Raw genomic sequence first — 27,455 nt, 5'->3', positions numbered from 1 at the left:
CCACCGGATAGTCCAGATCAACATGTCACGCTTCAATGATAGGGAGGAGGCTATTGACGATTTTCTCGTCCAGTTTGAGAAACTCGCACGCGCTCATCAGGTCCCTGAACAGCACTGGGCCATCAATGTCTCAGCCTTTTTGCAAGGTGCAGCTCGGGAAGTCTACCACGGCTTAACTGCAGAAGAGGCTGATGACTACACTGCCCTCAAGAAGGCGCTTCTCTGCCATTATCGGCTGACCGCCGAGACTTACCGGAAACTTTTCCGGGACTCGGTGAAAAAGGTAACAGAGACCCACTCTCAATTCCACAACCGTGTTCGAGGTTTATTTGAGAAGTGGATGAAAATGGCCGAAGTCGAACGCACGTACGAAGGGCTACGCGAGGTAATACTCAAGGAACATGTCCTGGGTACTTACCGTCGCGAGTTGACAGTTTTCTTAGCAGAAAGAGAACACCGGACGCTCGAAGAGATCGCTAACATGGCGGAGCGATACGAGCAGGCGCACTCGAAGAGTGGAGGTTCCGGGGTTGCTGACCGACCCCGACCCTCTGAGTCGCGTCGTATGGGGGAGGTTGAGCCGGCTGTCCGTAACCGTCAGGGCGACGGGAAGGTCGGAGGGGCACCTACAGGTAGGGCTGCCGCCTATCGACCTGGACAGGCCTCACCCACGAAACCAGGACTTGCAAGTCGGCGAGGGCCGCCGACATGTTTTAATTGCAAGCGCCTGGGGCATTTTGCCAGGGACTGTCCCAAGGGCAGGCAGACCCAGGTGAATGTCGTAGCTAAGAAGGAAGGTGTGCCGGAAGCGAGTCGCAACCCAGCCAACCTTGCGGCCGCAACTGTCAATGGTGAAGGCGCCACCATCTTGTATGACACTGGGTGCAGCGTCCCCGCGCTTGTCGACAAGAAATATGTCAAGCCGGAGGACTATACAGGGGAGGTAATAGAAGTTCAGTACGCGAACTGCGCGCGTGACTCATTACCAGTAGCTGTCATTGACCTCGATTCACCATACGTGAAGGGGAAAATTGAAGCTGCTTGCTTGGAGGGGCTATCACATGACGTCATATTGGGTTGCCGTTACGTGTTACCCCAGCCGAACCCCGAAACCTGCACACCTATGCCAGTGAGTGCTGTTGAAACCAGGGCCATGAGTCGACAGCCGAAACAAAAGCCAATCCAAGTTACATCGACACCGGTTAGTAATGTTATTCCAGCGGAGTTAAGGAAGCTGCAACAGGAGGACGCAACTCTGGCGCAGTTGCACAAACACGCAGAAGCGGGAACAGAAAGGGAAACTCCGAACGGCGCGGTGAAGTTTGTCTACGAGAAGGGAATCTTGTATCGCCACGCCAGGAAACACAACGAACACTTCAAGCAAGTCGTCGTGCCAAAGGAAAAGCGTTGCGAAGTACTGAAACTTGCACACGAGAGTCTCATGGGTGGACACATGGGAATTGCTAAGACGCGTGACCGTCTTGTAAAAGAGTTTTACTGGCCAGGGGTCCAGGGAGACATAAAACGGTTCTGTCTCTCCTGTGACAAATGCCAGAGAATGGCACCGAAAACGGATCAGCGACCCATCCCTTTGGGGAGTACGCCCCTTATCGATGAACCATTTAGACGTGTTGCCATGGATTTAATCGGACCGATAAAACCCGCGTCTGCGCACGGAAATCGATATATTTTAACGGTTGTCGATTATGCTACACGCTATCCGGAGGCCGTTGCGTTGCGTAACATTGACACGGAAACCGTCGCGGAAGCTCTGTTTGCGATCTGGTCAAGAGTCGGAGTGCCCGACGAGATCTTGACCGATCAAGGAACACAATTTATGAGTCGTGTGATGGCGGAGGTGAATCGTCTCATGTCGATTAAACACCTCACGACTACACCGTATCACCCCCAATGTAACGGATTGGTCGAACGGTTTAATGGGACCTTGAAAAACACGCTCAAGAAATTGTGCGAAGGCCGCCCCAAGGATTGGGACCGGTATATTCCGGCCATGCTTTTTGCATACCGGGAAGTACCGCAAGCGAGTTTGGGGTTCTCTCCCTTTGAACTCTTGTACGGGAGAACCGTACGCGGCCCAATCGCCGTACTGAGACAGCTGTGGACAGACGACCACGCTGTAGAGGAAGTACGCACTACCTACCAGTACGTCGCGGACTTGCGCAACAAACTGGAAGAGGTTTGTTCTCTCGCGCAAGAAAATCTCAAACGAGCTAAGGCGCAACAGGCGAAAAATTACAATAAGCGCGCAAAACCACGTCAGTTTGAGGTAGGGGACAAAGTGTTGTTGTTGTTGCCCCAGGAACACAACAAGTTGCAAGTTTCCTGGAGGGGTCCATACGTCGTCACCAAGAAGGTCGGAGGTCAAACCTACCGGATACAGCTACCGACGAAAGAGAAATTGTACCATGCCAATTTGCTCAAGAGGTACCGGGAAAGGGAGACCGCCAGCGATTTTGTTGTCGCAGCGATAGTCACCGAGGATATCGAAGGCGATACGGAAGGTGCTAACACTGTCCCGAGCTGTCCATTAACGAGGGCCGAGACTCCGTCGGACGTGGAGTGTGACCCCATGTTAACTGAAGGGCAGCGGAACGAGATAGAGACCTTGCTGGCCGGATATTCCGACGTGCTAACAGAAAAACCCGGGAGGACGACGCTTGTCGAGTTCGGGTTAAAGATGGTGGACGACCGACCAGTTCAGTGTAAACCCTACCCCTTGCCCCACGCGAAACGACAAGTTGTAAGGGAAGAAATCGAGCAGATGATTGCTCTGGGAGTAATCGAACCTGCCGACTCTCCGTACAGCTCACCAGTAGTCTTAGTGCAGAAGAAGGACGGCACCCATCGGTTCTGCGTCGACTACCGGAAGCTGAATCAGGTGACAGAATTTCAAGTTGAAATGCTACCTGACCCCGAACATATCTTCGCTTCGGTCTCGAAAGCGAAATATTTTTCCAAACTGGATTTGTCCAAGGGGTATTGGCAAATTCCGGTAAGGAAAGAAGACCGACCGAAGCTTGCTTTTGCTACTCCCGACGGGACATACCAATGGTTGGTGATGCCGTTCGGGGTACAAAACGCGCCCAGCGTCTTTACCAGAATGATGCGGAAGTTGTTGGAGCCCTTGCGCGATAGGGGTGTCCACAACTTCATGGATGACCTCTTGTTAGCTACAGAGACATGGGGTGAACACCTCGCTCTGTTAGCTTACGTTTTGGAGCGGCTACGTCAGGAGGGCTTGACAGCCCGCCCTTCCAAATGTCACCTTGGTTTCAGGACATTAGACTATTTAGGACATACCCTGAGCCAAGGCACGCTGTCTCCAGAGAAGTCGAAGGTGGAGCAGTTGAGAAACGCCGCACGCCCCACCACGAAAACGGAAGTGAGATCATTCCTGGGACTGGCCGGATATTACCGGAGGTATGTCGCTAATTTCAGCGCGATTGCGGGCCCGTTGTCTGACCTAACCAAGAAACGGACCCCGAGTAAGTTCGTTTGGACAGATGCGTGTGAGCACGCATTCCAAACGCTAAAGGATAGACTTACATCCGACGCAGTTGTTCGTCTACCGGACTTGGATAAAGAATTCGTTCTGCGCACCGATGCATGCGACACGGGACTGGGAGCAGTACTGCTCCAGGAGCATGACAAGACGCTTTTTCCTGTCGCATACGGCAGCCGGAAGTTGTCTGCTGCCGAGAAGAATTACTCAGTATCGGAGAGGGAATGTCTCGGAATCGTGTTCGGCATATCACGGTTCGAGCGATACCTATATGGACGTAAGTTCATATTGGAGACCGACCACCAACCACTCGCCTATCTGGCGCAGGCAAAGTTGTCCAATGGTCGATTGATGCGATGGTCGCTGTTTTTACAGCAGTACCAGATGCAGATCAGATACGTGAAAGGATCTGAAAACGTAGGCGCAGATTTCATGAGTAGAAGCGCCGAAATGATATAGATCATTTGTTATATTTTCGTGTTCATACTCAGTTTAGCATTTAGTTCATTTTGCTGATTTTGTTCTTATATCGTGTAACACTTTTGCTTTTTTAGTTTGAGTGAATAAAATCCTGATTTTATTCTCAAGCGTGGGGGGATGTGATGTTTTACCCCAACCCCTTGTATTATACATGTATTTATAAGTCTGTAAGTGGAGCCAGGTAAGCTTTGTTTTTCCAAGTGCCTAAGTTGGCTAATCCTCTTACGTAACCCAGTCTTTGTTTGAGCTCTTGAGTGGAAATCTGGCGGGAATCTTTGTACATGGGAACACGTGACGTAGACAACTTCAAAGAGCCGGAAGCCGACAATGGTAGGCTGGACAGTACATGGGGACACACAGACTGACATTTTTATGATTGACAGTTCGATCAAATGACCAGAGTCCGTCGCCATCCAATCGGGATGCGTTGTAGGTGGGACTTGATTCGAGAAACTGGCGTAAGACTGGTACAAGCCTGAAATTCGTCAGTTGGTGTTTAAGAGTCGCAGTGACACACACTCCGTTAGCCATTCGTAAAAATTGGCGGAATTTAGGAAATTCATGAAATAGCTTCGATCAGGAAGCTTTCGGGGGACGAAAGAATTTCAGAGAATTTCGGGGGACGAGAGAAGTTCAGAGAATTTCGGGTGACGGTGAGAGATACCGAGTGAATTTCGGGTGACCTCAAGGAATATCGTCAAGGGTTCCGGATACTAGAAGAGGAACCGGAAGTCAAGATAACGGCAAGGAACAAGGATTATAGAAGAGGAAGCGGAAGTGGAGATCACGAAAGGAGAGAAAGACAAGGGAACGAAGAGATTTAGATGAGTAGCACTCAAGAAGGGAAAAATCTCCTCACACTGTGAACTCAAATGATGATCAAAGGGATCATTGGGTGAAAGAGAGACATTGATTACTTTAAATTCTTTTAAATTTCATTTATTAAATTGTTATTGTTTAAATTTCATCTTTGTATTTCTTTTAATTTAACTGTCGGCATTGCTGACTGGGGGCTCGTAGCCATAAATATATTTAGTCAATAAATAATATAGTGTCCAGAATTAACCTTCTGAATAAGGACCAGGGGAACTTCTCATAATTCGTTAAAGTCTATAAGAAGAACCCCACCCCTAGACCACTACACCCCCACAGAAGTCTTTGCAAAGAAACCACACTACATATTTTGATAATGTGATCGAGTTGCTTCCACATTCATTCCCTCTGGTAGCTTTTGTTTTCCTTTGTATGACATCAGACTGCATAAATACCACTGGCATATTAATGGAACCAATTTACTTTCGTTTCATTAGTTTCATTTTTCATGACTTACCTGAAATAGAATACACGCATCGGATACCAGGAAACGGATTTATCAACAACGCATACAGCAATTACAATAAACACATACTGTCTATCCTCAGTGGTGGATGCAGTACTGGACCTAAATGTGCAATCTGTTTGACACGGTAACAACAAAAGAACCGAAAGCAGAATATTCACTCTGAGTCGACTGAACGACGTTGGTCATATTTTTTGCCCAAGTGTGACAAATCAGTAGTGGAAATCGGGCATCCAGCGGGATTTGTTTATTTTACCCCTGCAATGTGCTTCTCTCTCTCTCTCTCTCTCTCTCTCTCTCTCTCTCTCTCTGTGTGTGTGTGTGTGTGTGTGTGTGTGTGTGCGTGTGTGTGTGTGTGTGAAGGGGTTTAAATGGGATTCATAATCTACTGTAGGATGATTTTGCGCATCCAGCGGGATTTGTTTATTTTACCCCTGCCATGTGCTTCTCTCTCTCCCTCTCTCTCTCTCTCTCTGTGTGTGTGTGTGTGTGTGTGTGTGTGTGAAGGGGTTTACATGGGATTCATAATCTACTGTAGGATGATTTTGCGTTTATTTTACCCCTGCAATGTGCTTCTCTCTCTCTCTCTCTCTCTCTCTCTCTCTCTCTCTCTCTCTCTCTGTGTGTGTGGAGAGGTTTGAATGGGATTCATAATATTTTGCCGGTTGGCTTTTGTTTATACTTAAACTAAATGTACACGTTTATTTACGTTTAGCAATAAATAGTTAGGAAATCAAGTTTGTTATTCGTCGCAATGCTTCCATAGTTGGTTATTGTTTTAATTAGAAAAGATCAATGTATGTTTCATAATAATTATCCAATTTATATTAAATTACCATCCAGAATGTGGCCAATGTAAATGAGTATTCATATGTGTGTGTGTATGTGTGTGTGTGTGAGAGAGAGAGAGAGAGAGAGAGAGGGAGAGAGAAACGTGTTTTATGCATGCTACTCAATCGTTCAGAAAATCAGTTTCTCTTCCTCTTTCAGGTAAGTATTATTTACGAAAATGCAAACGTTTGTTTGACGTTAATATTAACATTGACTTATATCTAGTTTTGAAATTGTACCAATTGTACCAATTCACTCATTATAAGTATTCTGTCTTGGGTTAAATTTTCGTAACATTGATACGCAGTGCCCAGTCGTGTGTTACAGTAAATTACCATTCATATACATTCTTCAGGCAGAGATATGTCTCACCATTTTACCTGTATTAGAGCATTGTGTTAATTGTTATGTAAACATACTCCTATCAAAGCAAAGGTATAGACTGTTTAATTTCTGAACATTGATTCCACGGTTTAACTGAGGTCAGGTGTATAAAACCTTATTCTTGTACAGAGGAAGAAAGACATTTACCTGAAAATTACTGGGGAAAAAACTACAACAATATAAAAACATTCAAAACACCTATCAAGGTAATGCTATTTGTAGCAATATGGACGGTTGTTGTTGTTGTTCTAGGGTTTAACGCCATTTTTCAGCACAAGATAGGCTATACATGGCGGCCAGTATAACTGGTGGAGGAAGAACACTGGAATACCCAGGAAAGAACCACCGACCCACGAGATGCTACTGGCAGGCTTTTCCACGTACCCACGCTAGCAGAGTCTTGGACTCGAACCCACGCAGACAGAGGTGAGATGGCAGTGATCCGTAACGGTGAGCGCTTTAGACCACTCGGCCACTCGGGGCCCCCAATATGGACGGTACGTTCCTATGTTCCAAATAGGGACGAAGTAATCCAGCCACTACCCCGGGGATTTTTGAAGTGACCATTCACTGTTCTACATGGTACTTGAAAAGAAGGGGGAAACATTCCGACCCCAAATATCGTGAAACAAATATTCTTGAAGAAAAAAAGAAGCAATTATGTCTATATATTATTATTTTGCAAATTACGTTGAGTGAAAAAGTACCCTGGTTAAAAAGAATATCATGCCCCTCCCCATTAAATGGATGATGCCTTTAGACTGACGTATGATCTACTGCGCAGTATACATTGGCCAACATTTTAATACTTCTCATTTATATATTTTAATTGCAAAGTTTAGTGCCTATTACTGACTTTTTGGGGTGTCTGAGTGACCTAAGGCGCTCGCCTTTACAGATCACTGGAATCACGTCTCTGCGCTTTAGGTTCGAGTCTTGGGCTCCGCCAGCGTGGGTATGCCAGAAAGCTTGTTGATACCTTCCTGTTACGAGTCTATGCTCTTAAAATAAGTAACAGAAAAGAGTGAAGACATGAAATTTTGCAAAATTTAACAAATAATTTTATTTCCCTAGAATACAAAATAAAAAAATGAGAAAAAAAGAACTTATGGATTTACGAATTAAATCCAAACATAGTCCAAGAATTAAAACACAATTGCTACTTTGAAATGTTTTAAGTGAATAACAGTTTAAATCCTGATGAAAATCCAAGATGGAAGGCTACGACATCTGTAATAGTCAGCGTTGTACTGATGTGTCAATAGTCTCTGGTTGAAACCCGGAAAATATTTTTCCAGTTCTGAATTCTGTATAAATTCCAATGAATATCCTTGTCCAATAAAAATTTGTCAGAGCACTTTTGTAATTCCAGGGAAAACAATCACTTAAATTCAATAATTTGAGGAATATAAAATTCAGCCCAAACTGGTCACAACATAATACAATTTAACGAGTCAGATGTTAAAGCACGAATGCCTAGTTTTTATCAATACATGCTAATAACTAATACGCAAAACAGATTCCAGGAAGCGGGTCAAAAGTTCATCCCTTCTGGAAAAAAAATTAAGTTTGTTTACCAATTGACACATGGTTGATGTCACGTGGTCCACGTATGACCTTGACTCAACTTAATGATTCTTACTCTGAGAAGGATAATAAAAATTTTTAAAAAAAATTGTTTACCAAAACTGTCACTGATTTTGGAACAAGGTCAGCAACTAGACACAATGTTTCTATTATTATTTGTTTATATCGAGAAGAAAAAATCCAGTAAAGGTTCCATTACAAAAGCATTAATGGAATATAGATTTGTTAAAACAAACAAACAAACAATTAAATTAAATATACAGAACACTTCCTGTAGCTGTTAGTTCTTCCCAGAGGCTTTCCTTCACCAGTTATACTGGCCACCATGAACAACTCACCTTCCGTCTCCAATCTGTAACAATAATAATTCTTCCTGGCAATTCTATAGGGAATTTGACTGGATTCCTCTGCTATAAATATCGTTACGTTGCTCCGCAGAATTTGGGTAGGCGTTAACGGTACGATTCTATGCTCTGGTGATCCATTCAGGACTCACGGTACCAAGTGACCCATCACCACTTGTCAGTCACGCCAACCAATTAACCAATCAGCAAAAGTAATTAGACACACCTACCGGCTTCGTTTTAGTTCGCCACTTTCCTCCGTTGAATGTCGAGATAATGAATTTGATATTATAAATAATTTTTGTTTTAAAATTTGCAACGGTTATTTTCTTTTATCGATTGATAACGGTATAAAAGGTAAACATCATGACATTGTAATTTCAACAGTTGATATCCAGTTCGTCTAAATGGAGATTTCACATTGATTCATTTCCCGAAACTTAAATATATACAGGTTTGTAGTCGCCTCTACTATGGGCAGCTGTTTTTACATATATTCAATTCAGCACAGACCTCGATATTTATTTAGAGAGGAGTCTAATTCAATAAGAGACCTTGTAATTTAATTAGAGAGCTCTGTATATCAAGTACAGACCTCTCTAATTCAATTTGGAACTTCAAGTAATAATTATTGACGTCTGTAATTGAATTGACACCAGTGGCCTATGTAGTTAGAGCGTCCGCCTCGGATGCGGGAGGTCGCAGGTTCGAACCCCGACCGAGTCATAGCAAAGACTGTTAAAAATGGTACTAGCAGATGTCTCGCTTATCGTTAAGCATTACAAACTTAGTGTTAGGACAGGTCGGCCTGGTGTCAGGATAAAGGGACGGGGCGGGGAGACATCATGCTACATTTCTGTGGAATGATGCCCCGGTGCTAGACATCACTATAAACTGCCATACTGCAGACATCATAGCCATATGACTCAGATTATTAAAGCTACGATAAAATCGTATCATATAGACTAATTAATTTGTAGTCCTATCTAAATAAATTTAACAAAGCAATACAGTCAAGTGTCTAAAGTGATCAGAGACAATTGAAAGATTTTGGTGGTTTTTATCGGAGTTAATACCACACGTTGAGAAATATTCATGACACCTGGTGCTCCGGTGACAATGACCACAACTGATTTAGAAATTTCTTTGCACACGCGCAACAACATCCATATAGATTTGTAGCGATTAATCTTGTTGATCAGCAATAACTTTATTGCATTGGTCGGGATAATGTCTTTCAAACCTGGTTACATGCAACCAATTACGCAAAGGCCTCAGCCATCACAGCGTCGCATGTGTATCCCATTCATTACTGGCACTTTTGCAGCGGCGTAAAAATACTGAATCGCTGACTGTGAAATGACTTACAAAAAGAGATAGTAAAGTTCTGGATGATGCTTGTCAGCGGTATTTCCTGATATTGTATAGATTTATATATATAAGACAGACACCTATGCTGTCTTATATTGTTTTACGATCATCAAATGTCTGTACTGGTCAGTAATAATTATTCATCTCACACGAGCCCCTAGGCCTAGGGTGGCACATTATTTTCTAGAAAGCGCAGAGGATGCCTTTAAGTGTGTTTAAGTTGGATACTTAATTGCAATATATACATTCGTCGAGTTGACTTTCAGTTCATATATGCAACCAACTACACTCTTCAGTCTTTTCAATTTGTATATATTTATCAATTGATATAGAAAAACAGTTTTAGTTCCTAACGTGATTCGAACCAGCTATGTTTCACTTGATAGTTTCGCTCGTTAACTATCTCCGCCACCGAGCACTGTTGCACGGGTAAGTTGTTGTTGTTGTTGTCGGAGGGTTTAATGCCATTTTTCAGCATAAGATAAGATAAGCTATACATGGCGGCCAGTATAAATGGTGACGGAAGAATCCCAGAAAGAACCATCGACCCACGAGAAGCTACTGGCAAGCTTTCTCACATAACCACATCGGGAATTCCGTTGGTTGTCGTGCCTGCGATGACGACACCTATTCAGTTAGACCAAATGAATGAAGTCAGTTTGTCGAATCTTAATTTCGTATCTCTAATCTCAGAAAGAAATCAAGCTTTACTAGATTTAACTCATCCTGGGTCAAACATGAGACCCTGGCGTGTGATCACACCTTCCAATATAAACTAAAAAGTATCACAAATTTAATTTATACTGCAAGTGGGGTAACGCTATTGTTTTGTTTATTTCTCTCTCCAATATCGCGATTACCTTATTCTATTAGTTTTTACTTACCTGTGCCGGGTCCCGAGTGGCCGAGTAGTGTAAAGCGCTCACCGTTACAGACAATCTCACCTCTGTCCGCGTGGGTTCGAGTCTCGGATTCCGTTTACCATAATAGCAATGTTTTATACATCGTATATTTTCCTATTTTTTAACCCCATTGCAAGGAGCGGAGGGGGGGGGGGCAGTACTCTTATTTTTCGTGTGTGTGTGTGTGGTAACTCTGCTGCCAACCCGATAAACAACGGGATCGCCTTATATTGCGTGCAAAGGTACCGAAGGCGAAAAAAAATAATAATGAGATAACCCTCGATGCAGTTGTGGAGGGGAATTTAGCTCAGACGCAAAATAATTGACATGGATTACTTCAATTGCGAGGAAGGCTACGCTGACCCCCCATGCTAGACTTGGAATGATCTAGAATATAATTAATTGGTTACAGCATTTATTTACCTAGAAAAAACAAATAGCGATACTTATCACATAACAATTCCATTTCTGCATCGTTTCTAAAGAACGATCAAAACAAGTCAGCAAATACTCCAACGTGAATATCAGACTGTATTGATGAAGAAAGTGCACACGATATTGTAAATGCACCATGTACTTCGATCTTTTTGATCTCACACTATTAAGCAGAGTGTATGCAGCAGTATTCTCATCCTTATTATGACATCGTCGTCGAGACGAGGTAATCTGTACGAAAGTAGACACCCAGTCAATGGGTTCCTGTGCAGTGACTGTCGTCCGTGTTCATGGCATAATCTTGAAGGCTTTTCGGTGTTTGTTCCTGCATCCCAAGGATCTCTGTATGACATGCAGATCAGGAGGTAATAAACTCCTGAGTTATTCATCTTCTCATACAGTGATGAGCAATGATTTCACTCTTGACGTTTCCTGTAAAAACGATCAGTAAGTAAGTCGATGAACATATAAGTACCCTTAGTCTGCTGTTCAAACGGGAAAGTATCATACTCATCGCTTTCAAGTGATTCGTGTACCAAGTCTTATATCCATCCATCCATCCATTTATTCATTTGTTTGTTTATTGTATAATAGCCAAGAATCACTTTTCATAACCTCTTAATTTCAAGGGTATAAAAATTTCTGCATAATAGATCACTGTTGCTATGAGAGCAAATGCGATCTGAATTTACACACGGAGTAGGATTGGTTTTATGGGGTCAAAATGCCCATCGTTACTTCTTTGAGCTGAAGTGAAATCATACCCTGCAAAGCATATCCTCCTGCATAATCATCGTACTAAATGCCATGGATATTGACTTGTACGGAGTTGTCTTGCGGGTTCAAACAGAATCAATTAAGACTTCAAGCAATTTTCTCTTTTTTCTTTTTAAATCAAAGTTAGATTCAAAAGGCTCATGAAGCAGCGTCTGACCGCCATATGTCACTTCTATCTCAGACATGTTGAAGTGTTGGAACTCGCAAGCGTTTTTAATCGACTGTTCCGTTGACGGCAACATTACGGACGATGCCAACTAGCAGAGATTGGGCAGTTGACCATGAATCTTCAATCTTGGCTCGAAGTCCAGAGCTAATGGTGAACGTTTTGACTTCCTCTAGCATTAGGGGATTCTTGGCTGTAGTTCTAGACATACATTCTCGTTTTCCATTTTAGGTAAGACTTCCACAGGTCACACGTAGAAATAAGTTTGCCTCGATCATCAAATGGAACACGGTACCACTTCAAATCAGTCTCAGTCGGACATCCGCACCATTCAATAAATGCTTGTGTTCCAGTCACATGTCTGAGATTGTCTTATTTTCTTATTATTTTTCTACTCACATATATGATACCTTTATGGTTTATACCTCTCTTTCTGCAGTGTCTTTGCTGTGGCGTAGAAGAAGAATCGATACAATCGACAGATGTATGAAGTGAATTTTGTTGGGGTGTTTCGCCATGTAAGGATTTTGCTCTCTGGATCAACACTTCGCTGATCAATGAGTACATATTATCCGCTATGTTCGACTTTTTGTTGGTCAGTGATTACGTATTTGAGAATATCTTTTCCTTTCGCCAAGATGGCATCTTTTAAAGCATGCAATACTCTAGTGACAATCAGTTTTCTGTTTTCCAGAGTCCAATATTGTTGACTGACTGATTTAATTAATGTTGTTGATACAATTTTATGTTGCATCACTGATGTAAAAAATGCTGATATTTGTGTAAGTTTCATATTTGTTGCTGTTGTTTTTTCCAGGATCATGCTGAGGTTGACAACAAAAATGACTGTAATATTATCCACTATTATGTACAGATAACAAAGCTCGGATTTTAATAGCAGTGTACAATGTATTAATTTTGTTTCATCTAGTGAATATTAAATATATTTATGATTGTTTTGTCATCTTTTCGTCAATACAGAAATAACTCTTAGCTGAACGATTGTATCTGACTTCATGTTTGTATCTGTAGTCAGTGATATATCTAGGATTACATTTTGAAGGATTGACCTTGTCAGGAACTAGAAAATTCATCTATGCGAACGCATTGTACCTTTTTTGAAAACAGTAAGATAAAAATGGCCTTCATTACAGCAAATCCAGATTTCTCGACGATTATCGTGATGCCATGAAAGACAAAATAACCGTTTGAGAGATGTTGCAACCTTTAAATGTTCACAGCACTAGTCCTTCATTTTCTATCGATAGGAGCAGAAAGTGGTGATAATTCTATTAGTTTCACACGAGTTGTGAAAAGAAATCTAATATAACCAGTCGTGGCTGCTTAGAAAACACACACACACACAGACACACACACACACACACACACATATATATATATCTTCTCGGTTGACGCGCACGTGGCTCCGTAGTCCAAATTAAGATGCACACATGAGGTTTCTGGTAGTGCATTGGACAATGTTGGTTGGGGTGTTTGGGACACAGTTCTGTTACGTCTCTCACGTGTTTCAGCAAGACGCTGGCGGCGATTAACCTCGAAGGTGGAACAGACTTTTCTGGTTAGTGCTCGCCAGTTGCTTCTGTCAGAGGCAGGGCGCTCGAGCTGGTGGGGCTGAAGTTCTGTCCATTTGATGTGCGTCTTGAGATTGTCGTATGTCTTGCGAGGACGCATTGGTTTCGGTTGCCCTGGGCCAGCTCGCCAAAGAACAGCTGCTTTGGGATTTTGTTTTGATCCATGCGGATGACGTGACCAGTCTAACGAATCTGGGCCTGGATTAGTTTAGCTTCAATGCTTCTTGTGTTGGCTCTATGAAGGACTTCCTGGGTGGTGGTTCTGTCCTGCCACTTCATCCGCATGATGCATCTCAGAGAGCGCTGCCGAATTGTTCCAACTAACTGATATGCCTTCGGTACAGTCCACTTTTCACAGCCATGCAATATATACGTGAGGACAACTGCACCGTACACTTTCATCTTTATTGACAGACGTAGGTCCTTGTGCTGCAAAACCCTGGTTCGGAGTCGTCCGAGTGCTTGATTCGCAGTGATCTTTTTGTCCAGGAAGCCATCACTGGATATAGTGCTGCCAATGTATTTGACACTGTCATCATTATTCAGCTGCGTGACGCCAATGGTGAAGCAGGGTTGTGAAGGAACAGTATTTGGGGCGGGTGAAAAAGGAATTCTGTCTTTCCTAGGCTAATTGTGAGTCCAAATAGGTTGGAGGCTTCAGAGAGTCTGTCCACTATTGCCTGTAGGTGAATCTCTTCATGGGCCATGAGGGCACAGTCATCTGCAGACTAGCGTCTTGGTTTTTGCAGCTAGGCCATGGAGATCAAACACTGATCCATCCAGGTGACATATAATGTAGATACCAAGGTCATGGTCACGGATGGCATGGAGCAGTACCTGTGTGAAGAAGAAGTTGAAGAGTACCGGAACGAGTATACAACCCTGTTTGACAACATTAGATGTGGGGAATTTGTCATGTCATCGCGGAAGAGTCGGATGAGGATGGACAACTTCTGAGGACAACCAAGCTTCTAGAGTACTACCCACAGTGCGTCTCTGTTGACCGTATCGAATGCCTTTGTCAGGTCCACGAAGACAGCACACAGATTCATGTTCTGCTTAAGGCATTTCTCTTGAATTTGTCTCACTGAGGTCTGGGCGAAAACCACACTGAGACTCGGGGAGGTTATCTTCTGACACTGCCGCAATAAGCCTGTTGAGAATGATGCGAGCAAATATTATGCCAGCTTAGGACACATTGGGTGATGTAGGGCAATGCACAGCTTTAGGATAGTTCGGACAAGTCTGTGGTCTGTCCAGCATTCCGCTCCTCGCATGGCCTTGGTGGTGAGGACATCATGTCCTGAAAAAGGTCTGTTCATTCGCCCTGGATGCTGCCGAACTGTTCCGCTGCCCTTGGAACTGAGCAGAGCGACCACTTGTACAAGGGCCGCCTACGTGCATGTCTCTGAATACAACTACCAGTGGTCATCTCAACCTATTGCTTCACCAAACGCCAATCACCGTAGGACTTTGGTAGGTACAGGTAAGGAACGATGAGTGTGATGATGAGGATGAATGATAAGTGAACAACATAACCTATGCGTGAAGGAGATTAAGGTGAAACAGCCTTTGCACTGAGACAGCCTCACTCTTTCGGCCTTGGTAGTTGGAACTCAGTGGTACGGATGTTCGTCACGTCTGGGGACTACTCCAGCTGCATTGGATGGCCATGACGTCTTCAGTGCCTTGTCATGCCTTGCGCTCTCCACAAAGCGTTTGCAGAGTCGCCTTCGTGGCCGTGGAATCAATCAGTTGATCTCTTCCACCCAGTCTGCCGAAGCTGGCTTTGCATGCAAGAATAGGCAAGCTACTAAGTCACAGAGGGTTTGAGCCCTCAACCTGGTTTAGCTAGCCAGAATGTATATAAACATACACAAACACATATAGATTGATTCTTTGAATGGTTCACGGCCAGAACGCTACAATACACACGGATCTGAATATTTTTCCCTTTCTGTTTGGTTAATGGTGATTATGCAAAGTTCAGCACACAATACACATGACCGGAAATACTACTTGTACAGGTTTATTTAGGTTTGTGTTTATATTTTCATCAACAAAAATCCTTTATATACATTTAACACTGCATCCTACAGACATTTAGGAACGAACGTTAATCAAGGTGTATCTTTGGCAGGATTCGGATTAATCCGAAAAGGATTCTAACAAGAAATAACATATTTTTAAACGAACAGCAAAATCTGGTTACGTTTTTTTTTTAATAGAACAAAACGCGAGATATATTTTCACAAATTTAAATTAATATTTAACTCCTTTTCCGAAACTGATTAACTTAGGATCGTCTTCATGTCTTTAAAATGCTACCCAAGAAAACTGGTCCGAAAATGGTTTTGTAGACTGTCTTCGATGCCTTAAATAGCCGATTAGAAAAAGGGTGGTTACGCGACAGAGTTCCGGGGATCGGAAAATACCAACAGAGAGAAAACAAAAAACAAAATAAAGCAAAGCAAAAGTAAATTAATTCAGAATTGCAAGTATAAGAGTTTAACTGTACTGTTTATCTGTGTAGAAACAGTTGCCGAATCTCACAGATTACATAAATCCTTCGAACGTTATTAGCTGTGTGAGTCAACACCTGACAGTTTATACCACTGCGTTTCAATTGTTGAATGTGCGTAAATAAGAGAAATACGGGTAGATAATACAGTAGTTATACATTTTTACGATCAAAGGGATGGAAAAGAATGTTTTTATAATCGTATTTTATAAAATCAACACACTTGACTTAAACCAAAATAAAGAATTTTTAAGAAATACAGCAACTTTTATTGGAAACAATTTCCAAGTTAGAACAATGTCTGTTTTCCCACGGTATAAATCCGTTGAAAACTGGAATAAGTCTCTTTCATCTATCCTGTCTCCTTGTTGAATTCCTTTTATATTCCAAAGAACAAAGTTAATTTGTAATACTCCAGCTTCTATACGAAAGAATCTGCAATGGCTGCAGAAGTGTCATTCTGTCGCTTGTATACACCGACAATGGCAACATTTTTATGTAGTTAGCTATTTTATGTAGTTAGTTTTACTAGTCGAAATAAGTTACTGAGATATTACTTGGATCGCATGGAGAAATACTCTGATCTTCACCAACTTCTAGCAGTTCCGCTACTTATCTGGAGTTCCTTTTAACGTACCTTCATAATGGAAGCCAGGTCAGTGAGATTAACCAAAAGGTGTCAACAGATGTTTTTGAAGATCAAACGTGATATGTGCAATAGGCATGGTGCACTAAAATAAAACAAACCTTTATACAAATATGAAGTAATTACATTTGCATCCGTTTCTTACTTAGAAATTGGTACTTAAGTTTATTTACACAATTGTCTTTCATATGTACTTTGTGCTCAATTTCAGTTTTTCAATTAAATTTGATAGTGCATTATTATTGATACGGTCATATTAATTTCATGAAAGTTAATTATTACGTTTTAAACGGACATTCACTCTCCCACGGTTTCTAATAATCATTTTCATTATATGCAAACAAATATATTACTATTTATTATTTTAGCCTTTTCAACATGTAACATGTTGCAGAATATTTCACTGCATGCTAGAATTTAGAATTGAAAGAATACTATTATTATACGGCTACGTTTAAAATCGCTGGATGTCAACGACTTCTAAAACTTAATATTTTCGCAATAACTTTCTGTAACCAAATTACAAGTAGATTGAGAAAAGTACAGGTACATGTACGTATGTCTTTATCCTTTGTCGTTAGCTCTAAGTTAGGTCAAATAGATTTGATTCTAGCTAGGGAAAACACAGTTAAGCTAGTGACCCAACCGTAGATCATTGTTTGTAAACTTTTGCTGTATTGACCCCAATACCAAGAAGTCAATTAGACATGTACTTTTTAAATATTAGTACTTTTCTTCATATAACTGTATTGTTTCTTTTTTCCATTATGTAACACTATATATATATATATATATATATATATATATATATATATATATATATATATATATATATATATTCTATTGTTCATTCATTCAAATAGGTTTTCTCAAGTTTGGGTGTTCCGCGTTTGTTGTTTTGCTCTTGCGAAGCCCCTGGCGAAGAAACTGCGTCGTTGTCATTTACATCATATTGTTCGATTATTAATGATATGAGTATGCAGTACCATTTTTATTTTCTTTTATGTTTCTCGTTTTTAGTTTTACTTTCTTTCCTCTTCGCTCCTACGTCATCCTTTCTAGCGTCAAATTCATCAAAAAGTACTCTTTAAACAGTGATTTTAAAACATATCTTCAAGAAGGAAATACTCCACCGGCTGTGCCGCAGGAATAGATCAGAATTGGTATCCCCTATTAATTCTCGCATTATTGCTCTTGCTGTTCGATGCGATTGTTAAGAATCTTCCCACACATGGTGATGAAGTCCACTTGTAGCCTGTAAAGAAGTCATAAACTAGAGTTGCTTCCATGATACGATATGGCAAATCTCTTTTCCTTTTTGTTATATGCCCCACCCACCTAACACCCGTCCTCGAACCCAACCCTAATTGGAACAAGCATCCTGTGGTGGCCAAGCGAAAACAAAAGAAAGGCCCCAAACCCACACCCTGCTTGAACATGATAACATACACATTACCTGGACTTTGTATGATAAAATATTATTTTTGAAAAGCCATACACAAAACAAATCCTTCCAAACTTTTCCAGTTTTCGAGCAAACGTTTGACAATGATCGAGATCCATCTCTCTACCATAACCACACCAACAGGAAGCTTCTTTTTAATTACATGTCCGCTTAATTACAACAACAAGAACGAACTTTTTACGGTCAGGCTCATTACAGCGAGGTACGTTTGATATAAGGGACTACCATAGTTTGCAAAAGAGTTATTCAATCATACTGCTGTAACTTGATAAATTATCTGCATTTAAATATATGATTTTCATTTTGCAAATTACGATTGCTAAAACATGCCCCGGTAAGTGTTTTACTTATATGAAAGAAAAAAAAATTACGAAGATCAAAATATGTTTATAGTAACGCATTTTTCAAATGCCTACGCAACTAAATACCTACCTCACGTCGTTCTTTGTTTTGGATTTTGTTGTTTTGCTTTTGTTTTGTTTGTCTTTGTCGCTAGATATAAATATTGATAGAAATATATTTAGAAACGTTCATAAGCATTAAATAGCTCTATGTATGTAAAGTGGAAAGATAAGGGTATGAAGTATTATGTAATTAATGCAAAATAATGAGATAAAGCAAATTAAGCTTAACTCTAGTGTCAATGAATTCAACCACACTATATTGAAGTAAATATTTGTTTTCTACAATATAACTTTTTATAGTAACTGACTACATATACTAGTTTTAAACAAATTACAGTTTCTAAAATGAAATAAAGCTACATAAACCGTTGATGTATGCATTCAATATGTCTTTCTTCCGTGGACATTTTTTGACATATCTCACAATCATAAGAGAGTGAAAATCTTCAAAACAAAGAAACCTACATCGATCCAAACGCATCTATAAAGCATTGTCGTGACTGCTGGAACAACTGGTAGCTCTTTTCTAGTTTTTCTTGTGTTTCAGATTCTGTATTTAGGGATGTCTCTGTATCTACGGAGCAGAATATCCATTGCGGCTTTCCGTTGTTTACCGTAACTCTCTTAACTTTGAATTCTTGCGTACCCAATGACCAATCGCATCCCTTGTCCTCTTTTGTCAGCGTACTCGAACATGTTTCTTTAACATTCTCGAGTCTGTCGTAATTTACAGATTTCGGTTCGTGCATAGAATCCTCAGCGAGCGTGCATTGTATTTCTTGTGAAGAATTAAATTCATATCCACCTGCGGAGTCTTTCTTATTTGATCCCTCAGAGGTGTGGATATCGTCTGCATCTGTAGCATCTGCTTTCTGGATGTTTTCAGATGCAGTATCCATCGCAGCTTCATTATACTCAGGATCTGTTGCAGGAACGGGTTCAATGTTATTGCATTCTGTCATTTTGAATGCAACGCCAGGTTCTTGAAATTTGGATTCAGATCCTTTGTTTGCGGTATCTTCTTTCGATATTTCGTTCTTTACTTCTTCCTTTGCTGCACACTTTCCCTCTTTATCAATTAAATCAATTATGTTATTAAGAATCTCAGCAGACACTATTTTTTCTTCTTCATTTTTGTATGTCGTAGGCTGAAAGACTCTCTTATTTGACTTAGATTTGATTTGGGTTTGAATCCTTTTATTTTCTAAGAGAGACAAAGAGTAGCTTTGAAGCTTTGTTATAATTCCAGGACAATCCATAGTTTCGTATTTTAATTCCATAGTTTCGTATTTTGATTCTATATCTTCAGTATATATAGTTGGACTCTTTGCACAATATGGCTTCTTTGTTTTCTGGTTATCAATTGTTTGAACTAGGCCCACTGACTCACCCTTTTTATCACGTTCATTTGTCTGTGTTTCCTTGGGGCTGCAAACTTTACTGGTTTCTAAACGTACGCGTTCTTGCATCATGGATGTAGTGTCTACATTATCTGGTGATTCGTCATCTTCATCTGAACTAATGTCTTCAAAATGTGCTCCTTCCTTCATATGAGTTTGATCGGTTTCATTTTCCTGAGATTTTCTGTCCGGTGGCACCAAATCTCCATAGCAGTATTTTGATTTATTTTGATGTCCCTCGTCTATCACTACACGCCGGGAATCCTCACGGTTATATGTATCCGGGTCTAGATCATCACCAATTCGATAAAAATTATCACTCTGAGTACGACTTCGAGAATAAATGACTTCTTTCGTTATTTGTCCAGGTGCATCTATACAGGACGTGGTTGATCTCATAAAACTCTCGTTCTCTTCTAGTGCAGGCTCTTTCTCATTCACATAATATCGGTTACATGGACCTTGACCTGAAGGATATTTTACATTCGTTGACGTAATGTAGCATGTTTGTTTCATCCCAGTAGCTACTTTGGCCGGCGTATTTTTATCCAGAGTTTTTCGAATCAGCTCCATCACTTTTTTCACATCATTATTAAGAATTCCATACTTCCTGAAGACTTGTGCTGGCTGTTTTTCGAAACAATTATGGGACCTTTTACAACCCAAGCCGAATTTGCAATCCTCTTCAACAAACTTTTTACACAGATGCAAGAACTGGCAATCTTCACGTGAGCATCCCTTCTTAATATTGTAGAAACTACATACGGTAGGCATCGTGGTTTCATTCCTATTTCTCACATCTCGCAAAAGGTGTCCCACATCTTGTGGACCAAGTGCATGGAGCAGGTGCATTCGAAGAATATGAACATTGTGGTCATTTCGTATCTCATGGCCAAACAGACATGGTTTGAAATGGCATTCATTCAGAATATAGAATCTACACATGTGAAGACTTTTGCATTCCAGAGATTTGCAGCTTCCCGCTTTCGAACAGTGTTGCTCACAAAGGCGAACTTCAGTTCTTCCAGATACTATAATATCCTCTAATACGCCTTCATCTTCATCTTCCTTTGCCAGATCACTTTTTTCAAGTCTAAATAGATTGGAATATTGCTTTATTGTTATTTCAAAGTCCGGGTATTTCTTTTTGTGTTCATCTTCAACTTTCTTCTGAAGTTTTTCAAGTTCCATTCGATTCTCGTTTCGAATAAGACATCTCAGAACGGAAGAAATCCAGTACTCATTATCTTTTTGACCATTACTATTCCGGATATAAACATCTGGGAGAAAAATAAAACAAAACACGTATTTCATTAAAACTAAAGGTGCTAATTCTTGGAAAAGCCATTAATATAATTACTCGATTCAGTACAGCCCATTGACAAGTATATCCTCTCTCACTGAAATATGTTTATTATTATTATTATTATTATTATTATGCTGCTTTCGTCGTCATCGCTGTTCGGGGGGAAGCATGCAGTCAGAAAACATGCACAACATGCTCTCTCTCTCTCTCTCTCTCTCTCTCTCTCTCTCTCTTCGATACCACTAGAGACATCTGCAGTGGACTTTGAGCTATCTCCTCTTTTTCTTCTGCTTCTTTCTGACATTCTCAAAATGTGTAATTTTTCGTTCTTTCTTCTGCAAAGGAATAAAAAGAAAATATCTTACAATTAACGGCTCAAAATAAGTAAACGAGCAACAAGAATGTTGATTGCTGAAAGTAGAATTGTGCGTATTTTATGTAATAGTTGTAGAGTAGTTACTGTTATAGTTTGTGCTGGTAGCATTCAGGTGTCTATTGTTTATTTATCCTGATAATAATGATGATTTTTTTTAAATGTCTTACTTACATTGGTTGAGCTAATCATGGTAATTTAATACATTATTGTAATTTTTTAAAATACTTTTTAAAACTATCTATACAGCTCAAATGCCAACGGAAAATCAGAATGGGTAAAACTTGATTCACACCCAAACTACATATATCTGCTGCTGTAAAATCGATAAAGACCATAACATCAAGTAGTGTTGTTGCATCAAAATCCTATAAATATTCGGCATTTACCTCGGAGTAATAACTTGATATGCGATGAAAAGTTTTCGAGGTGTCAGCTCCCTTAACTATTTCTGAGTTCCAGTACAAATACCATTTTCCAAAGTTGGACCTCGGTTTTTTCCTAAACTCTGCGAGAACTGTATATACCAGATCACTAAAGATTACATTTGACACCCTATATCTACTCTGTACGTTTCAAGTTTCTTAAATAAAATTTATTGAATCAAAAGGCTGTACATCCCAGCGCTTTCTATGCATCACTACGCTATTAGGTCAGTCACTTGTTATTGCACCCTAATGTAGTCCATAATAAAACCATCACTGATTTTTCTCTGACTTTTTGCACGATAACTGCTAGCCAGTGAAGACTGTTACTTGTATTAAATAGCACGCGGAATTAAAGTATCAAAAGGAAATAACATGTTTATTGAGTTCATCCCGAACCCCGAGTGGCCAGTGATCTAAAGCGCTCACCGTTACGGATCACTGCCATCTCACCTCTGTCTGCGTGGGTTCGAGTGTCGGATTTGGCCAATGCGGTTATGTAAGAAAGCTTGCCAGTAGCTTCTCATGGGTCGGAGGTTCTTCCCTGGGTTTTATCCGGGTTCATCCTCCACCATTTATACTTGCCGCCATATATAGCCTATCATCCTCTTGGGTTTTGCATAGGATAACAAAACAAACAGATGTGATTCGACTGGTGTGATTCGACCGGTATATATTGTGTACAGGTTAGCAACTAACATATGTAAAATTGTCTTGGTAAATATAAACTTATCACTACTGTAACAGTATTTTTCATCTACTATGTAGAAAGGAAATGTATAAAATATAGCCGTACTTACGTACAGTTGCGTCTTAGTACTTTTCTAATGTCTTCGAAATTATGCGCCGCAAAAGCTAAACACATGAAACTCGTGTCAATTGTAACCTTATGGGTATAGCTTGCGCAAACATTTCTGAAATTTGGATTTCATACCCTTTAGGTGGGGATAAGGTTGTAGTGCTGCATTTATAAATATTACAAGTTACTTCTGTGTCGTCTGTATCACGTGCTCGGGAACTGAAACGTGTAGTAAATAACCCAAGTATGACCAAGTATCAAAATGGGACTCCTGGATCATGCCCTTGTGGCCTTCTCCATCAACAAGCTCTTATCCAATTGAAATTAATATGGACAATACTGAGATACCTACCATAAAACCATGTATATCCTTATTTAGCATGAGAAAGCACATTTATATTGGCAACGGATATTCTCCTGGGGTCCATCCAAAGCCCAGCCAATTCATCCCCGAGTTATAGCTTTGAATCTGTTTCGATCCCCACCTTATACACACCTCCTGGGACCGAAAACAAATCCAGAAAACAGAGTTTAAATGCAACATTGGCAATGAGGTATATTCCTTGCCTATGGGACCTAGCTCTAGGGTCATAGCTTAGTACCTATCACGACCCCCACATCATAACCATTTACTTACCTTCTGAGCATGAAAAGGCAAACGGACGTGTCCAACTGGCATTAGCTCGTGGACAGTGCATACTCTTGCTGAGCTACCCAAAGGACTCAGATTTTTGGGATGGAGGCAAAAACAGGGCATACATAAATCCAGTTTGTTTACTGACATAGGAGTACCAAAGAAAAGTGTAAACTTCAATTCTGTTTCCTCTCCATCCCGCGTTCGGCCTCATATGCGAGGAAATCCGCAAAGGTTCTTTGTAAAACAACGTTAAATGTTCGACCATTGGAACAGATATCTAAATGTCCAACATGCACAGTTTGCTTCAAAAATGGTCAAAAAATGGTCACGTTTGTTGACTGCCCCATCGCTAAAATATGATTGGAAATCCGGATGTGTTTTTAAAAGACCGTTTCTTTTCTGGTGTAGAAAAGGTAACAGAGATTAAAATGGTATGATGACTGTATCTGTATATGGAGTTGCATACGTAATGGAATTATTAAAAACGTTCTTGAATTCAAGCAACGATCAAAAACGTCCTTGGGTTAAAATGGTATGATGACTGTATCCGTTTATGTCCTTGGGGTCAGGTACATTTACCATCTCGCTACTTTCGTGTTAAAGGTAGACACCCAATAGCGAGGTACATCATACAAGTAGACACCCAAGAGTGAGGTACATCATAAAAAGTAGACACCCAAGATCGATCTGCATCATACAAAGTAGACACCCAAGAGCGAGCTGCATCTTACAAAGTAGACACCCAAGAGCGAGCTGCATCTTACAAAGTAGACACCCAAGAGCGAGCTGCATCATACAAAGTAAACACCCAAGAACGTGGTACTTCGCACAAAGCAGACACCCAAGAGCGAGGTGCATCATACAAAGTAGACACCCAAGAGCGATGTACATCATACAAAAATGGAGATTGTAATGATTTATAAAATAAAAGACAATTCTATTCAACTATTATATGCAGTACTGTCGTGAAAGCAAGAACTAACACAAGAATGACCACCGTAACGACTACTTCTACTGCTACCACTACTACTACTATTACTAGGGCAACCGCTACCACTACCAGTGACCTCTCCGGTGGCCTAATGGTTAGAGCGTCCGCCTCGGTGGTGGTGGTGGTCGCGTGAGACTGACGAGTCAATATTTCCTGTACTGGAAGTTCCTCTGTAGAAGACCAAGATTCCACACAGAATAATGGGGTGGGGGGGAGGAGGGCAATAATAGAAGATGAAGAAATGTGAAATACCTTCATAGATGTCAAAGAAATCAACCCAGTCTTCAGTTGTGCGCCGCTTTTCTTGTTTAAAAAGAAAATAAAACTACACAGAAATTTCCAGAAATGTCGATTTTACCTGAACAAAATAATCCACAAACGCTTGATTCACGAAATGTGTCGCATGCAACATTTGTTTGTATCGTTACCCTCGTCAAGCCCAATTTTCTTGGAAGAGCTATACAATAATAATATTCGTTTTATAACAAACCGTACACCTGGGTCAACAGGCTTTAAACAGTATTACACAACATATCTAGGCAAAAACGAAACAGGAAGAAGGCCAACACTTGTTTTCTGAAAACGGGTACCCTGTTTAGGTTGAATTCTCTGCTCACTCAAAATTGATAGACATTATTTGCCCAAATAAGGTTTAATGGACAATTTGTACAGTTAAGAAGGACAATAAATATGTACAGTTGCATCATATTGGAAATTTCAAGTTGCAAGAAATTTAATGCCGATCCACATGCTCTACACACACACACACACACACACAGAGTGTGTATTAAATAATGGATGATTTCATTTGTATGTTTTATAAAAAATTTATATGTGCTTATTATTAATAATAAAATGCATATTAGTAACTGATGAGTCCATTAGGGAAGAAATTTGTAATCGCGAACATACACTCGTTGGAATACTTTTCCTGAACATAAGCGTTGGCAACTGGACATCCCTAGATACTCCACGATACCTAGAAATCAATTACTACATAATATTCTAGTCTACACGATCCAATCAACGATGTAATGGTGTATAGAAAATATTTTAAAGTCTACACGAGCCAATCAACGATGTAATGGTGTATAGAAAATAATTTTAAAGTCTACACGATCCTATCAACGATGGAATGGTCTATAAAAAATATTATACAGTCTTCATGATCCAATCAACGATGTAATGGTGTATAGAAAATGTTTTGTGTTCTCCTGTACATATTTAAGATTTATATTTGCTTAAATGTGTTTTGCAACATTTGTTTAGTAACACGCTAAGTCTAAGAATATCAAACAGCATGATTTAAAATAACATCCTAACAACAGAGACAGTAATAACCACTGCAATAAAAGTGAATTATATTCAACTATTCAACACAGATATGTAGTTTGAACAAGAACTAGTACAAGCATGACCACATCTTTTACTACTACCACTACTACTACTTACTACTACTACTGCTGCTTCTACTACTACTAATACTACTGCTGCTGCACCTACTACTAAGAGTTCTGATGAATACGATCACGATCATGATGGTGGAGGTAGTGGTGATGATGGGGGTCGGTGGTGATTGCAATGGTAATGGTCGTTGTGACACACAAGCTATTGTGTTGCTGACTGGAACTTGTGGCAGTTGTGGTAGAGGTGGTCTTGTGAGATTGATACGTAGAGTTGATACTTCCTGTACTGAAAGTTCCACAGCAGAATACAAAGGTTCCATAAAATATACACGAATACAAGCCTGAGTAGAAGAAGATGAAACATAAAGAAGTGAAAATCTGCATAGATGTCAAAGAAAAATTTAAAACACGAAAAATCAGCCCCCAGTCTTCAGCTGTGCGTTTTACCGAGAACATTTCGATTTCGCAGATTTTACCTGAGTAGATGAGAAACGGTGCGGAGAATATTCCAGATGTGTGTATTTCACTTGTTCAGATGAAAAAAAAAAACGGCACCAGCAATATTCCAAATGTGTGTATTTTACCTGAACAGAATACTCCCTTCTATGTACTCAGATGTCAGAGTCACTAATGTGTCATATACAGCAATGATTTTAATGTATACCTCTATTCATACCTATCATAAGAGCGATAACAAAGATCGATAACATTCATTTTACTGTGAATAACCCTATCAATGGGACTACATATACATGTTCCAAAATCATTAACTAGCATGTCTAGGTGAGAACGAAGCAAGAAGAGAACCAGATGACACTGAACTGTTACCACTTGTTTTCTGAAAACCGGTACTCAGTGTCGGTTTTCTTCTAAACAGAAGTTTGCTCTGCTTGCGTAAACGACGAACAAATTATAAATGTTGTTTGCCAAAAATAAATTGCACTGGAAAATCACTATACGATCAAGGAAGGACCAAAATAATGTAACGTTTACAGATAGCTAGACTTAAAATGTAGGCGGATGATTCGATATATCTTTCATTTTCAAAACCGAAATTATTCTTTAAAAAAATAAAGATTAAAGAAATAAGTGGAGAAATATAAATTGTTTCCCATCATTAATAAACTTTTCCACTTGATATACATTAAAAAATCTTTTTTCTGCCTATTACAATGCAGTGATTTTTTCATTCCGTATGTTGAAATTTATGGAGAGTGGCAGAGGGGAGGGGAACCCAGGATTTACACTTATATATATATATATCCTGCCCCAAAAGAAAATCTTTTCAGTCAAATGGCGTCAGGTAGAGGAGTGTGAACAAAACAGACAGATAAACTTTATACGGCTGCAT

At 40.3% G+C, this 27,455-nt stretch overlaps 1 protein-coding gene across 5 annotated transcripts; it reads right to left on the bottom strand.

Moving 5' to 3' along the window:
- Positions 1-16,192: 16,192 nt before the first annotated feature.
- Positions 16,193-26,801, bottom strand: LOC149799025 (uncharacterized). 5 transcript variants are annotated; one of them, XM_089957971.1, is made up of 5 exons: positions 26,689-26,801; positions 21,714-21,808; positions 19,233-21,447; positions 18,796-18,855; positions 16,193-18,153 (listed from the first exon to the last, which is right to left on the bottom strand). In XM_089957971.1, exons 2-5 carry the CDS (start codon positions 21,775-21,777, stop codon positions 18,084-18,086), a joined length of 2,409 nt encoding a protein of 802 aa, XP_089814097.1. In that variant the 5' UTR covers positions 21,778-21,808; positions 26,689-26,801; the 3' UTR covers positions 16,193-18,083. The 5 variants fall into 5 exon arrangements, with proteins under 5 accessions (XP_089814097.1, XP_089814098.1, XP_089814095.1 ...); XM_089957972.1 differs by lacking the exon at positions 26,689-26,801 and adding an exon at positions 26,581-26,638; XM_089957969.1 differs by lacking the exon at positions 26,689-26,801 and adding an exon at positions 24,951-26,562.
- Between the last annotated feature and the right edge of the window lie 654 nt (positions 26,802-27,455).

This window comes from Sinohyriopsis cumingii, chromosome 5 (genome assembly GCF_028554795.1).
Source record: "Sinohyriopsis cumingii isolate HCF-2022 chromosome 5, ASM2855479v2, whole genome shotgun sequence".
In the NCBI taxonomy this organism is placed as follows: Eukaryota; Metazoa; Mollusca; class Bivalvia; order Unionida; family Unionidae; genus Sinohyriopsis; species Sinohyriopsis cumingii.
The sequence above is the reverse complement of the archived record's forward strand: the minus strand, read 5'-3'. Positions and strand labels throughout refer to the sequence as shown.